General features: G+C 43.5%; 1 protein-coding gene across 1 annotated transcript in view; it reads right to left on the reverse strand.

Annotated features, from left to right (window-relative positions):
• The window catches only part of LOC127052400 (cytosolic phospholipase A2 beta-like), a 44,639-nt gene extending 29,702 nt beyond the window's left edge, over positions 1-14,937 (reverse strand). Inside the window, exons 1-7 of the mRNA XM_050955998.1 lie at positions 14,884-14,937; positions 9,507-9,579; positions 6,314-6,450; positions 5,705-5,836; positions 5,052-5,086; positions 1,660-1,702; positions 153-216 (exon numbers count right to left, since the gene is read on the reverse strand). Of these exons, the coding sequence (XP_050811955.1) occupies positions 153-216; positions 1,660-1,702; positions 5,052-5,086; positions 5,705-5,836; positions 6,314-6,450; positions 9,507-9,579; positions 14,884-14,937 (538 nt within the window). The remainder of the gene's footprint in view (positions 1-152; positions 217-1,659; positions 1,703-5,051; positions 5,087-5,704; positions 5,837-6,313; positions 6,451-9,506; positions 9,580-14,883) is intronic.
• Positions 14,938-16,068: the final 1,131 nt, after the last annotated feature.

A 16,068-nucleotide genomic window follows, 5' to 3' on the forward strand; every position in this document is an offset into this window, starting at 1 on the left:
CAGAGACTTTCATTGCACCATATTTTATTGTCATTCAAAGGGCTATTTAGAAACAGTCCTCACTGCGACTTAATGTGTCTGCAGCTGGAAATAACAGGTTACTAAAAGGGTAGATTTTGTTGCCTGCTACCCTAGCCAGGAAATGGACTCACCTTTCAAATACTTTTTATTCTCCTCCTTGTCCACCTGAACTTCTAAGCAGCAAACTTCACGCGACTGTGAGTGACAATCAGTGAAAAATGGATGATAAAGAAATCTACTAATGGGGGTGAAGACTGGAGACACGGACAGCTGATGGGTTCTTGTGCAGTTTGTATCAAAATCACTGCATGTATGTCAGCTTCCCACTGTTCCTGATTGAGGTTACTTCAACTATCTTCCCTATAATTTATTCAAATTGATCTCTAATGCATTGTTAATGCTACAGTAGCTCCTTGGGACATTTCAGGGACAACTTATACTAAATCATTTACAAAAGCACATTCAGACAGCATGGCTGGAAAATTTATGGCTAGAAGATTATAGTCTTACTCCTTATTCAGGAAATGAAGGTGAAAGGGATAAAACATGACTTCAAAAGACAACCCAGGATTGGCAGTTATAAGGAGAGGTTCCTGGGAGTGTACGCTGCCAGCAGCTCTTCCACTGCTTGGTAGGGTGCCGTTTGTGCTCCCTAGGCACTGGGCCAGCCAAGGGCATACCTCTCAGCAGTTCAAAGTAGTGAAAGTGGGACACAGGGCCACTCAGGTTTGGCCCATCCATCTCTCATAGATGGACACAGAGAGGCAAACTGGCCAACCCTGGGGCAAAGTGGCCTACAAGCAAGAGGGGCTTAAAGGGTCAAAATGAGATCCCTGTGAAATCCAAGACTGTTGGGAGGCATGGCCCAGGAGGATTGGCAATGTTTCATATAACAGCTACTGGGTAATAACGTGAAAGACTCCAAGCCTGTAAAATTAAATTGGCCATTTATTAAGAGAGGCTGCAACTGCGGCTAGCATTCCAACCATGTGCATGCAGAAAGACTTCCAAGTGCCTCCTCCAAACTCTCCCCTTCTGCAACCCGTGCTCCTCCCTCCAAGTTACATGCAGTTTGCTACAAGAAACAGCCTTGCCTTCACTCCACCCCACTTAAGGCTAATGCCAACGCACAGTACCTACATGCCTCAGTCACATTGTGGCTGGCCTTTGAAGAGGTAGACCTAGGGCAAGAAAAAATATTTGCACCCTCCCTACCCTTGTGATGCTACACATGACCCAAACTAAACAGAATAAAGACTCTCATGGTGAATACTTTCTAGCAGATCTAGAAAGAAACATTGTCTAAGAAACCCTGCTGATCTGGGTCACTGTTGCCTTTACAAACCACATATGGAACAAAATCCTAAACTCATTTAAGTCAATGATAGTTTTCCCATCAACTTGCCAGGATTTCATACATGTTTTGGAATATTTATTTGTGCATGGAGAATGCAATGTTGAAAACACACCAGACGGGAATCTCTACTTCATTTCTTTCAAACCCATGCTACTACCTATCATTTTCACTTATTTCCTCTGTATAAAGTACAAAAAAGGGTTTTCTGGCACAAGGAAAAGAAACAAATGAAGGGAAGACACATAGGGAAGGAACAAAGGAAAAGTCAAATTTAAACTTACTACTAGGACACCATTTGTAATGAGCTTCTCAGGAGGACCAGGACTGAAAAAACAGAACCAAAAAATCAAACCAATTTTATTGAGTTAAAGGAATTTTTTTAAATGAGCACCTGTCAGTGTATAGTTAAGAACAAATGGCTTCCCTGCTTAAAAATTAATGCAAAACACTAATGTATTCTGAGAGCCCTAACATATGGAACAGAAATATGGGCACTCACTAAGCAGATTAAGCAAAACTTTACAAAGTTAGACAATAGAGATACACAACTGCTGTCACATTGAGAAACCAAAAAAAAACAACAACCTAACAAAAACTAACAACTGAAGGTTAAAACTTCCTCTTGGGATGAAGACAGTCCATAACAGAGCAGACCACCTAGACTGGTGCCCTGGTCAATGTTCCCTCTACTTTCTTTCTTTATTTAGTGTATGTATAGCACAGGGGCTACAGACTACACTGAGCACATTTTTGTCCTTGGGCAAGCTTACATTTTTATTGAAGTGAGGATTGTGTGCAGGGTGTGAGGAGGAGTGTGCAAGGGATATGTGTGAGTGTGTGAGAGACAGAAAGACAGTTGAGGTCATTGTGTGTGCACCAGGGGTGTAGGGATGTGTAAGGTGATTGTGTGTGCATGCAGTAGGGGGATGTGGAGGTGTGTGTGCACATATGTGGTGGGGGAGGGGCTGTGCAGGGGACATTGCCCCAGGGTGGCTACTCCCCAGTATCACAAACTAGTCCCTGCAGCCATCCACTCTGCAGCAGCAGTAGCCCAGCCAGGGGCCTGTGCAGGATATGGGATGTGTCAGACTGCACCTGTCCCAGGCCAAGGTTTTGAGACCTCCCAGCTGGGCTATCCCTTGAAGGGCCCTGGCCACAACTCCCTCCCCTGTTGTCTCTCAACAGCAGCAACCACTGCAGCACTGGAAACCAACAGCCAGGCAAGGAGAACTGGGGACAATGCCTTGGCTGCATCAGTCCACACCTCTGGAGCTGCCACTGCCCTGAGCTGGCACCACAGAGCCCACCCAGGTCTCTCACTGAGCTCCTGCACAAGGGGCATCCTAGCACCACCACCTCCTTCTGGCCAGGGGAGCATGGAGACCAGGATCACTTCCACCACTCTGCAGTGGGGAGGTGGGACTGCACACACCCTGTCCTGGGGGTGAGCGGAGCAGGTTCTTAAGGGGCCATACCACATCCCTGCTGGGGCCACACAGAGGAGACATGAGTTGCATGGTTTCTGACCTGTGCGACATATACAAGATTACCACATGGCTGCACGTGTGCAGCTTACAGGGAACATTGGTCCTGATCCATCTAGATTCATATCCTGCCTGTAGAATGATATGGTGGGAGAGGCATTCATCTGAGCAGCTTTGGCATTGGACTGGTAGCCTCAACCGTTCTGCCATATCTCACCAGTTGGCAGCCTAACGACCTATGCTCAGTGCACCACACAGGTTCACTCCAACCTCATGGGAGCAGGTGGAGCCCACCCCAGGGTTTTCGTGTTCTCCTGTGGCTCTCAGGCCTAGGGTCAGACAGGCTATAGTGAACCGTCCCCACTTGAACCCAAGTGCTATGGAAGCCACAAATGTCTTTGCCTCGGATCAACCTGATTTTTAATTAACTGTAGTGGAAGCCAGCACATGATCCATAAGAGGAAAGCAAAAACCACTATAAATACAAATTATGCAATGCTTTAAAGTGGGAGGAACTATCCTATCTGACTCCTCCAGATTATTTACATCATGGTCATCTAGGAATCCTGAACAAGGATCAGGATCCTATTGTGCTAGGCACTATACAGACAAGCAATAATAAAAAAGACAATCTCTGCCTCAGAGAGCTTACAGGCTAAGGCCTCGATCCTGTGAACACTTACGCATGTGCTTATTACTGTGAGTAAATCTATGAGCCTACACTCAATAGTAAAGTCAGTGAGACCACTGAAATCAATGGGACTACTCATGGCAGTTGTAATAAAGTAAGTGTGCTGTGTTGGTTACAGGATTTGAGAGAGACAAGGTGGCTGAGGTAAAATCTTTTATTGGACTAACTTCTGTGGGTGACACACACAAGCTTTTGAGCTACACAGAGTTCTTCTTTAGGTCTGGGGAAGGAAATCTCAGACACTCTGATTTCACAGTAAAGTAAGCACAGGCATAAGTGTTTTCATAGATACATATATTTTTAGGTCAGAAGGTATTATTATAATGATCTAGTCTGACCTCCTATATAACAAAGGTAATAGAATTTCACCTAACGATTCCTGCAGCAAGCCTATAACTTCTGTTTGAGTTATAGCATATCTTTGGGGGAAACATACAATCTGAATTTAAAGGCTGCATGATGGAGAAATTGTTCCAATGATCAGTTACTCTCATTGTCAAAAATTAGTGTCTTATTTCTAGTCTGAATTTGTCTAGCTTCAGCTTTCTCGTTATGATTTTTTCTGCTAGATTTTAGAGCCATATATTATCAGAGATCTCCTCCCTATGTAGGTACTTGCAGAAGAGACTTATGTCACCTCTTAACATTCTCATAGATAAAGCTAAATAGTTCTTAAAGTCTCTTATCATAAGGCATGTTTTCCATTCTTTTCATTCTATTTCCTAATCATTCCTGTAGCTGTTTTCTAAACCACTTCCAATTTTTTAACATTCTCTTTGCAAGATGGTCACCAGAACTGGACACATTATTCCACCAATGGTCTCACTAATACATACCACTACCTCCATACTTGATATTCTCCTTATTTTATACATCCAAATGCCTCATATGCCCTCTTAGCTACAACATCACACTGGGAGCTCATGGTAGTTATCTACCATTACTCCTAAATCTTTTTCAGGGTCACTGCAACCCAGGATACCCTCTCTCATCTTGTAAGTGTGACCTACAGTCTGTTCTCTAGACTTTGCATCTGGCTGTATTAAAATACATCTTGTTCAAAAGAGTCCACTTTACCATGCAATGCAAATTGGTTTCTGTAAATTGACGTATCCCGATGTTATTTACCATTCAACCTATTTTTGTGTCCTCTGCAAATCTTATCAGCAATAATTTTATGTTTTCACCTAGATCTTTGATAAAAATACTGAATAGCACTGGACTGAGAACAGACCCCTGCCCACTAGAAACACCTGCAATAGGTGTACAAAACAGATAAATTGAGTCAATGTGTGTTGTGATAATGAGGTAAAAATAAAACAAAGTTAAGTAGTAAAACTGTAATCTCAACTCTCCTCTTTTTTTTTTAAATGGAGGAGGAGGAAGATACATTTCCAGTATTACATTCATGTTGATCCTTGTTGTGAATTTATTATTAGCACCTTACCAGTCTACACATACCACTCAAGGGCCTACAACTTTGGACCTTTTTACTCACATTTTCTCCATCTTGAATTCCACTTCCAGAGACTCCTGTTTCGGAAAAGAAAAAGGAACAATAAGCATCTGTGGTATCAACCCATTCAGACCAGAACTATCCTAGCTTTACTTTCTGGACAAATCTCTTCAACTAGACCCTTGATGGACTATCAGGAATATTATCAAATTATGCTTCCCTTTACTTCTGGCCAATGAAAATGAGAATCAAATGAAAGGAAACCCACAGAACCTGACAAAATGAATCCCCCTCCCCTTGCAATAATTGTGTCATTTAGAAAATGTATGAGTTTTCCTCAGGTTTTTTCACCAATTTTTCACATTTTTAGGGAAGCATCTGAACATGGGGAGACTAAAATTAAGTCGAAGGGTAGAAAGCTATTGATTTGGACCACAAAAGATAAATAGCACTTTGGACAGACCTAAACGATAACAAGTTGTCAACATTTTTTAGTTTCTCACAAAGATGGTGGCATAACAGAGAATACATTTTTTTCTGAGTCTATGAAAAGAGATTTTTGCTGCCACTGCTAACAAACATTCAATGAAACAGGACAGGGGTATCAGCTCATGTAAAGCCCAAAGCCAGATCAGTATGAGAAGCAGATGAGACGGCAACATCCTGCTCAGCTCTCCTAAAATTTCAGTTCTTACCTCTGATTTTGAAGAGAATATCTCATAGGCTACTTCTCCAGGTCTGACTTTAGCAATATCAAACATAACAGTGAATTGTGGGTCATCTTTGGTGAGTGAGTCATCATCATAGACTGTCAATTCTAGGATATTCTGGAAGCAGAAGGGAAGATGTGTAAGAATTCTATACTCTAGCTAAAAGGGACAAAAAATTAGATACTCTTTGTTACATTATCTTTCAGATGAGAGAAGAGAAGAACAAAGGAGGCAGTGCATTCCTTCATGAACCTAGCAATGTGGAACTCAAGTCATTAACTAAATTCCAAGAAACTGATGCATAATGATTCAGTCAGTATCTTTTCAATCATCTATTGTATCCTGTGATGGGAAAAACGGTACCTCTCTGGACAGCCTTTGCTGTCACCCAATTCAAAGACCAATGATTTCAGCTTCTCCGTAACCAAGACTGTCTCAAATAAACCACCTAATCTCTGTTTTACTCTGCACAATCAGTTCTTTGGAATTCGGTCTCAAGAGCATTCCCTAATTTGTCTAGTATGTTTGATCAGCAGGATTTAAAGTGAAGCCTCTGGACTCTTCATAAGGATGAATTCTCATTGTCTTAACTACCTTGACCTCATTCTGGATCCTGAAGTAAAAGGTCTCATTCCAGACAGGGTCATCAGTTTTCTTGATGGTTTTGGTCTTGACCTTTTTATCTGAAGCTGTTGGCAGCCACAGGCTCACGTAGCAATCAGATGCAGTGACTGCAAAAGGAAAAGAAATGTCATGCCAGTATTTTATATCAAATACTTAAAACTTGTTTCAGTCTTAGAAGCAGACATGAATGACATTACCTAGCAGGCTTTGGGGAGAAAAGAGAAATTGTCTATTCTAGAGAAAGGGAGAAAGAGAGACGGATGGATGATACCATGGAGCTGTGCTCCATCCAATATCTGTCTCTGACACTGGCTAGTACCTGGTGCTTCAGAGGAAGGTACAAAAAACCCTACAGTGCACAGTTACTTAACAACCTGCCCACACATAAAGTATCTTTCTAGCCCCATCTTATGTCCTGGAGCACAAGGGCCACTTATTTCCCTTCAGAAGCTCTAGTCTATTTTTTAATCTTTGTTATTATTATGCATCCAGATATTCTTATTAACCACACACACTTATTTGAATCATTGTGGAAGCTCACTCAACTGCCTTTTTGCTCAGGGGCTTTGCTGTAACATTCTATCTGAAAAACTCCAAGACACAAAAGGCCACTCAAAGATACATAGTGTCAGGTATGTTACCAAAATGTCGGGTCCGCCTAGCTGAGAGCCAATGACAGCCAGACAGGGATAAGGAAAGGTACTTTATTCTGCAGAAGAAAGGAGAGTTCTGTACCTTGATACAAAAAAACTCTAACTCCATACAAAAACCAAGAATCTTTTATACACACTCACACACAGGCTTTGGTCTTGTTAGCATTTGATTGGTGGTTAGCAAACCCTGCACTTCTGCAATTTGCTCAGCAAAAACCAAGTTAGGACCAGCTTCAACTGCCTCAAGACCAATAAGGGAAGACAGTTCAACAGTTCAGGCTACTGTGTCCGTGAGGTGTCCAATTTTCCCTAATGGTTGCCAGCTATTATAAAGCTACTAGCTGTTACGGGGTCGCTGCTGACTGTCACGGGTATGTCTTGAAGCCAGGACTGGGCCAATATTCTGCATGGCTTTCTGAAGTGAGATGTGTGGGGTCTCAGACCTATTTCCATAACTCACATAACACATCTTGGAGTGGGATGGTTCAACTGGACAGATCAAGGATGCTTTAGCTTAGAGGAAAGTGCAGGAGAGGACAGTTAAGCAACTGGAGAAGGGGAATCAGAGTGCCTGTCTTTACTGGGGATATTCAAAAGGATTTCTCATCAACTATGGAGGAGCTCTGCAAATGGGAGGTGAGAGGGTCCCAGAGTACATCTTGTGCCTCAACCCTCATCCCTGAGCCCCCTCCTGGAGCCAGCACCCTGAGCCCCTATTCTGCACCCAAAACCCCCTCCAGCACCCCAAGCCTCAGCCCTGACTCCCCTCTCAGAGCCAGCACCCTATACTTCCTCTTGCAACCCAACACTCTGCCCCAGCCCGGAGCCCCTCCTGCACCCAAACTCCTCCTAGAGCTTGTACCCTTCATGCCCTCCTTCACCCCAACCCCTTGCCCTAGGCTCAGCCCAGAGCCCCCTCGGCTCCAGCCTAGAGCCCACACCCCCTTTTGAACTCCAGCTCCCTATCCCAGCCAGGTGAAAGCGAATGAGGGTGGGGGAGAGCAAGCGACAGAGTGGGGGATGGAGTGAGTGAGACGGGGATTTAGGGAAGGAGTGGGGCCCCTGGAAAGGGCAGGGTAGATCCTGAGTTGCCCTTAGATTCAAAGAGTGATCTTGGACGTAAAAAGGTTGGAGACCACTGCACTAAGTAATACTGGCTACAAATCATAATTTCTCACCCTAAATATTGTTTCAAGAAGGTTTCAGAGTTTCTTGAAGGTTAACTGCACTGCTTGCAGCGTAAAACTGTAGAGATTTCTTTTGCAGGCTGACCTTTCTCACCTGGGCTCAGCCCCTGTCCTCCCCACCACTTAAGTTCCTTTGTTACTTCAGGTGTTTTCAGCAGTCTTCCTTCTTGGGCAGGGAGACAGTGGAGAAGAGCCCTGATTAACTCACTCCCTAGCCTTAAATAGGATTTGCATATGGCGGGAATCCTTTGTTTCCTAGTTTGATCCCCACCCTCTTCCCATGGAAAAGTACCAGTATTTCAGGATGGAATCCTGTACAAGGTGACATGATCACATGACCCTACAGTGTCAAAGCAGCATCCCAGGTAACTTCTCAGGAAGGAGGAAGGTTAGTATCTAAAGTCCTAGCTTCCTTCCAAAAGGCCCATCCAGACTGTTTGCATACTGTCTGGTGGGTGTTTCCCAGGTGAAAACACAGTTGTAACTATTACATAGTCAATATTTCTAACTTCAGATACAAAATGTATACATGCATACAAATTGGATAATCACATTCAGGAAATCATAACCTTTCCAATGATATCTCACATGACCCATCTTGCATAAAACATATCTTAGGGATGCCATGTTCATATCATAACAATATTTCTATAAAGAATATGGGGCATAATGTCAAAACATCTTTCAAAGGGTGCCATAGTAGGCCATTGAGAGGGGGAATATGTAGGGAGGGAATGCTAATTAAGAGGAGTATTCACAAGAGAGACCCATTTTGGCTGCATACTCAGCACATATTTAGGACTGGCCCAGCAGATTGCTTTTCTTATCAAGAGAGAATCAATATAATTTTGTGTGGCTGAGAATCTGGAGACTGTAGAGACCCCAGAACACAGAGGGGTTGAGGCTGCCCAGAATTCTCTATCTTGCCCTGAGACACTCTAGAGATTCTGAGTGTCTGTGGTACCTTATATCATCTTTTTAAAGCATGTGGAACATTTGCATTTCATACAGATTGGCTGGTGAAACTCCAGTCTACGAGTTGATTTATCCACATGTGAAAACCATAAACAACCTATCCAAGGCAGATTAACAGACCGCAATGACTGACTGCAAGGACAATCAAAAGGACACACAGTTGGGAGTCTTCTGTCCCATTAACTCCCTGAAAGACTATGTCCTCACATCTGCAGGTACTTCAGGCATTTGATGCCTCCCCAATAGTAATCCAGATGCAACCTTTTTAATTATACTGCATTTGCTTCTCAAATATATTGCTCACAGTCAGTGAACCCTGGGGAGTACTGACGGAAAAACACAACTCACAGAGGTCTTTTGAGGCGATGTTCCTGGCTCGTATGACTCTCACGGAGAACAGGCAGTTGGGAGAGGTTTTGATCTGCAGAGAAACCAAACACAAGATTCATCAGCATAAAATAACACAACATTAAATATATTCAAAATAGGACAGAAAAGGGCCTTTCTATTTATGGTTTGCTCTGATTCTTCTATTAGCAACTATTGTTCATAGTAGAAGGATACATTGCATGACTACCACCATCACCGTTATCCCCTGAAAACTGGTCTTTAAAATGGTTTTCCTCTCTGCCCCCAGGTAAACTTAGAATGAAGAATCCTTGGTCTAATTTAATAGCAACAAGTTATGCCAGGGCATGTATTACAGACTATTGGGTACTTCTTGGATGGATGAAGGCATGAGCTGGGAGGATCCATAGTCTCAGCCTCTGACAACATTTACAGCCAGGCGCAACATTTACAGTCAAGTCAATGCTGCCTCATCTTCAGACTTCCTGAGTGCACTGATGGCTGTCGAGCACAGTTACGCTGCAGATCTGCTGGCAGCTGTGCACCACTGACCCATGTTAAACCAAAACTGAGCCTTATATAACACCAGCCCTAGCAGCATGTAGCTGCTTGAATGAGCTCTATCTAGACACTTACACTGTACCCCACCGTGATATCTGGGCACCTTATAGGTTTCTAGCACTGCATCACCCTGTGATATCAGAGCACTGTCCAGAGATCTAGGCATTAGGACCCATTTTCCACCAAGTCTCAGGATGGCCTCAATTCGTTGTGCCCACAACTGACTGCGCTATGAAAAATCACATTTGCACACACTAACAAAATAGCTGGGCCCTTGGATGCATTAGTAGCTAAACTTTTTTCCTTCCAGATAGGGTGTTTAATCCTTAATCTAGAGTGCAGTTACTATAGTGTTTATTCATAAAGAACTTGCTTTCAAAGGCCTAACCTATAAAGGGGAAATTGACCAACATAGCTATTCTGAAATAATACAGCTATAAAAGAATAACTCTCGTGTGGACCCTCTATTCCCAAATAAAAGTATTTTTATTCCAGAATAATCATCATTCTACTTTGGGAATAGTTCACTCAACAATAGTTATGCCAGTCAATTTCCCCATGTGGGCAAGGCCTAACGAACAAGAAAATTGGCTTCCCAACTGTTCCTCTGAGCCAATCACAAGAGTTTGACTTACATATCTTCACATGCAAAGACTTAACAACATCTGAATGCTGGATTGTACAATCAGTATTTCTGGCGGGATTTCATTAACATCCTAATACGAGGTTTTAAAACTAATGATACCTCCAGCACAATATAGTTGGAGTTTTCCCCTTTAGCATGAGAGAGGACATCAAAGAGGACAACTTGCTACACCTGAATTGGCTTAGGGCAGCCGCAGTGTGGATCCAGGGCCGAACAAATTGAAGGGGCTGGTGGGACTCCCTGAATCATCTGTGCTGCAGTCAGTGCAAAACACTCAAGTGAAAAATACATGATCCAAATTCACAACGGAACCAAGGCCTCAGTTATTCCAGGTTCACTCCAGTGCAACTGAGATAAAAATTTGGCCCAACCACTTCAGCATGAGCTAAAGGTAAGGTTTGCTGTCTTCACAAACAGAAGATTATATAGGACATCACATTTAATTCAAAATCATAAGCACTGAATGATTGTCATAATATTCACGTACCTATACCTTTCCTACTGCTCTGGAGCATCCGTCCCTTTCCCATGTGCACTGTATTTTCCCATTTTTTTCCTCTCAAAATAGACACACACCAGTGACTAGCACTCACGTGTACGTATGCAGAGCAAAATGTGTACATTTCAGCACAACTGCTGAGCTGGCCAAAACAAAAACAAAGAAAACAACCCTTTATTTTTGCATGAAAATGAATATTGATTTCAGTGGGTGGTGGATTCAGCTCTGAGTGTAAATTCACAGACCTCGTGTGTAGTTCACAGACCTTGGCCTCATCAGCACTCAAGTTTTTATAGATCTCACAGCCAAGGAAAGTGTTATGGAGGGTTTTGAAGGAGGCTAATGAGTTCACTTTGTGGATAGTTCCAGGGAGCACCTCCCAGGAATGAGGGGCAGCATGAAAGAAAGCACAGGAGAGCTTGTTTGAAAATTTAACATACGAGTGATGGAGGCTGACATCAGGGCTGATCAGAGGCATGAGATGACCTTTCAATACCACATGAGAGATAATAGGTAGGGTGGGGAGAGGACATGAAGGGCCTTGAAAGTGAAAACAAGTGCTTGATATGATGGAGAAGAGGGAGTCAGTAGAGACACAAAGAGAGGGGTGACATGGTCAAAGCAATGGGCTAGAAAAGTGATCTTTGAGCAGCATTCTGAATAGATATGAGTGGGGCAAAAGAACATTTGTCAAGGATAGACAGAAGGATGATGCAGTAACCGAGATGTGAGGCGACGAGAGCCTGGGCAAAAGTTTCAGCTATGTGGATGGATAGGAAAAGCAGTGTCGTATGGACAGAATGCAGCAAGAATCTATAAGACTTAGACATAGCCTGAATGTGAGGAGCTACAGAGAGGTCCAAGTAAAAAATGATGCACAGGTTAGGGCCCTGAGCGACAGAGAGAACTGTAATGATGTCCACAATGACTGAGCAAGGAGCTAGCAGGGACGATTTCTCATCTACTTGTGTCAGTATCAAGTCCAGTTCAAAGTCTCAGTCGTTTTCTTCAAGGAGCTCATTGGCTTGGGTCCAGTGTATCTGAAAGATCACTTATCGCTCAGGGATGAAGACCAGAGTTGACAACTCCACTCCTCTGGCCCACAGGAACTCTTTACAATAAGGAGAAAGCTCATCTGTGCAGGAGACAAGATTTTCTTGAGGATTGTTCCAAGACTGTGGAACGAATTCCCACAGGAGCCAAGAACCATTATAAACCTCACCACCTTCTGTTCCAAATGCAAAGCACGTTTCTTCAACCCATCTTCTCTAACATAAAGAGAACACCACGTACACTTGAAAAAAAACAACCCCCAAATTCCTACCTAAACAACACACTACAGAGTACACACAGTTCACCTGATGGAGAAAATATGTGAGAGAACAAAAGCCACATGTGGCAGAAGGTAGTCAAACCACTTAATGCAGCACTGGAAGGCACTCTGATACTACTGTGATGAGGCCAATATAAGAACCTGCACAGAATAGAATCTGCTAAACCCCTATAATCCTGCTCCCGAACTCCCAAAAACTCATTGCCTCACTTGCCTCTCAAGAACTTTGACAGGTCATCACACGTCCATTCCACGCAGCCAGGCACATCCTGGGCCTGATCTTCAGCCTAGATATCAAGACTGAGGACATCACAACCCAGCCACTGTCTTGGATAGACCATCATTTCACTTAGACAGTGGTCGGAGACCTTCCAAGACCCAGGTAACAAGAAAGACCAATGATTGTTATCTGACCACAAAGACTGATGGACTCCAACAAATTCCAAAGCCGCTAAAATACAGCAGCACTGCACCAGGGGCTGCTGGGGATATAGCAGCAGCTTGAACTAATAATAGCAACCAAATGCACAGCTTCCATCATGTACCAAATTTATGGTTTTGTTCAATGGCTTTCAGCACTCTCACTATAAAAAGTGTTCCAGAACCAGTCTCCACCCATAGCATGAAGAATCAGGTGGGGATCTGGTGAATAATCATCATTCTATCCTCGCCTCAACCATTGACACAGTGTCCCCCAGCTGTCTCCTTCCTTCCCATCACACACACAGATTTTCTGGGTTTTATGACACCCTGCACTGATTGAAGAGAAAGGGGTTAGAAAGATGAGTGCTCAAGGGTGAAAAACAGGCAGGATCAAACATAATAAAGTCTTCATAGCCTTTGTGAGGCTGAATTAAGGCCAGGAAAACCTTCTTATCCATAGCACCCATTAAAGCTGCCAAATTCCACCCCCAAGGAGCTATCCAGAGTGGGAAACCACTTCATCAATTCTGAATACTTACAACCTGCATCAGAACTGAGGACCAAGCACTGTGAAGAAGTAACACATATTTGGCTGAAACAATCACACATTCTGGAAGCCTCGTCAAATGACACATATCTGCTTCACTTGCAGCTGCCAACCAACAGCCCCCCTGCATTCCCGGAGTTCAATACATTCAATCATCAAGAAGTTCTGGACACCCTATGGGCATCCTATCCCAAGACTTGTGAATCTGACAAATACCCTTTCTGGACTTGTGAAAGAGTCATGATCAACTAGTGCCACTCCTGACCAAAATAGCCAACACCTCATTCAGAAAAGGAAGCTTCCCTTCCTCTTTCAAACATGTAATAGTCTGACCAACACTGGAGAAAGCCTCCCTGGATACACCGGTTCTAGATAATTACTGCTCAGTGTCGAAACTCCCATTCCTGAGCAAGCTCATAGGGAAGCTAGTTAGATGAGCTTGTAGTCAGCTTTGGCTAAAGCCGACATCATAGACCCAGCACAATCTGGATTCAGGTCAGGACATGGAACTGAAACTGCTTTCGTGGCACTGATGCATGGTCTTCTCCTATCAACAGATACAAAAACCATAGAAGTGTAGGACTGGAAGGGTGCTCAACAGGGCATCTAGTCCAGTCCCTGCACTCAAGGCAGGAATATGTAATAACTAGCCCTGACAGGTGTTTGTCCAACCTGTTCTTAAAAACCTTCAATGATAGAAATTCTACAACCTCCCTAGGCAACTCATTCCAGTGCTTAACTACCCTCACAGTTAGGAAGTTTTTCCTAATGTCCAATTCTCATCCTCCTGGACCTCTCCACAGCATTTGACACTGTTGACCATGAGCTTCTGCTGTCTCATCTGAGAGAGGTGACAGATCTAGGGTAATGGCTTAAATGGTTAGTAGCCTTCTTGGAAGGAAATGCTCAATAAGTAGTGATGGAAAACTGCACCTCCACTACTAGACCCTGACTTGTGGAGTCCCACAAAAATCAAGTCTCTCTCTGGTCCTTTTCAACATCTACATGCAGCCATTAGGTGAATTGGTCAGATGATATGGACTCAAGTGCCAGCAATATGCAGATGACAAACAGCTCTACCTATCCTTCACCACATATGACCACACTGCTACTGCAAAGGTGGCCCAGGCTTGGACAAGATCAGCGCATGGATGAAGAACATCTAGCTGAAGCTGAACTTCAGCAAGACAGGGATGAGGCAGATGGGAAGAGGAAAGTTCTTTGAAGAGTTTGTAGTCACAGTGAAGTCTCCTTTGGTGATAGTTTCACACCCACCATAGTAGTTCCATTTGTAGACTAAGATCACTTTTGCTTTCCTCATTGATTCTAAGCTCTCACATAGCAGCATCTATGAGTAATGCTATCTACCATATCTGGTTGCCTTGGAGATCCCGTCCCATCCTTGAGGATGACCACCTTCATCACTTTTCCTCTAGACTACAGCAATGCAAAATATCTGGGCATGAAGCCTTCACTGCTTAGGAAACTCAAACTAGTACACAATGCTGCAGCACATCACCACAACAATACAGGCTACAACAAGCACATCACCCCTATCCTCTGCTCTCTACACTGGCTTCCCACAGAATACTGAATCAGGTTCAAAATATCAGCCCTTATCTTCAAAGATCATCCTAAAGTCCTAGGCACAATGGAACTCTCAACAATAAGAGCAAAGCTCATCTGTGCAGAAGACAGAGTTTTCTCAGGGACCAATCCAAGCTGTGGAATGAACTCCCCCAGGGACTAAGGACCATCACAAACCTAACTACCTTCCACTCTATGGGCAAGGCACATTTCTTTGACTTCGTCTTTTCTAGCATACGAACAGAGCAATTGGTACATTTAAAAAATCCTCTGCCAAAACAAGATGCTGCATTGCATGTGCTTCTCCCTCTGGGAGGAGGATGAGAGAACAACCAACATGTGACAGATGTTAGTCATATTGCTTAATGCGCTGCTGGAAGGTGCTTACATGCTATAGTGATAAACGTAGAGCAAGAACCTATGCAGAATAGAATAGAATTTACTCCAAATTATCTTCTCACTCCCTTCTTTCCCTTCAGTCCTCAGGCCTAACTGCTCCCTTTGTGCTAAATTGTACCATTCCCAAGCTCCCCAGTGTGCTGCTGGGGAATGTACAGGCTGCTTCCTTTTCCTATTCTTAGCTTCATGCCTTTCATCATACTGCCCCCTACATCTGGAAAGCTGGCCCTGTCCCCATCAGCCAAATACCCCCTTCCTCAAACCCCTCTTTAAAATCTGTCTCCCCAAGCAATCCTTGCTCCTTTCTTCTTAATCAATAATCCTCCACATCCTCTCTTTCCTGTGCTGCTGTTCTATTATTTAGGCTGTCAGCTCCTCAATGCAAGGAACGTATGTTATTGACGTTTAGAAAGCAATAATTCACAGCACTACAGAACTATTGTAGAATAATAATAAACTTTGATGAACGAAAGGTGCAGGGTCCTCACCCTTCCCCGTCTGTTTCTGTGCCTTGAACTGTAGCTCTCTGGCTGGTTAGGAGCATGAGGTAGCTTTGACTAGATAGGA

Source organism: Gopherus flavomarginatus, chromosome 5 (genome assembly GCF_025201925.1).
Source record: "Gopherus flavomarginatus isolate rGopFla2 chromosome 5, rGopFla2.mat.asm, whole genome shotgun sequence".
NCBI classification, from domain to species: domain Eukaryota; kingdom Metazoa; phylum Chordata; order Testudines; family Testudinidae; genus Gopherus; species Gopherus flavomarginatus.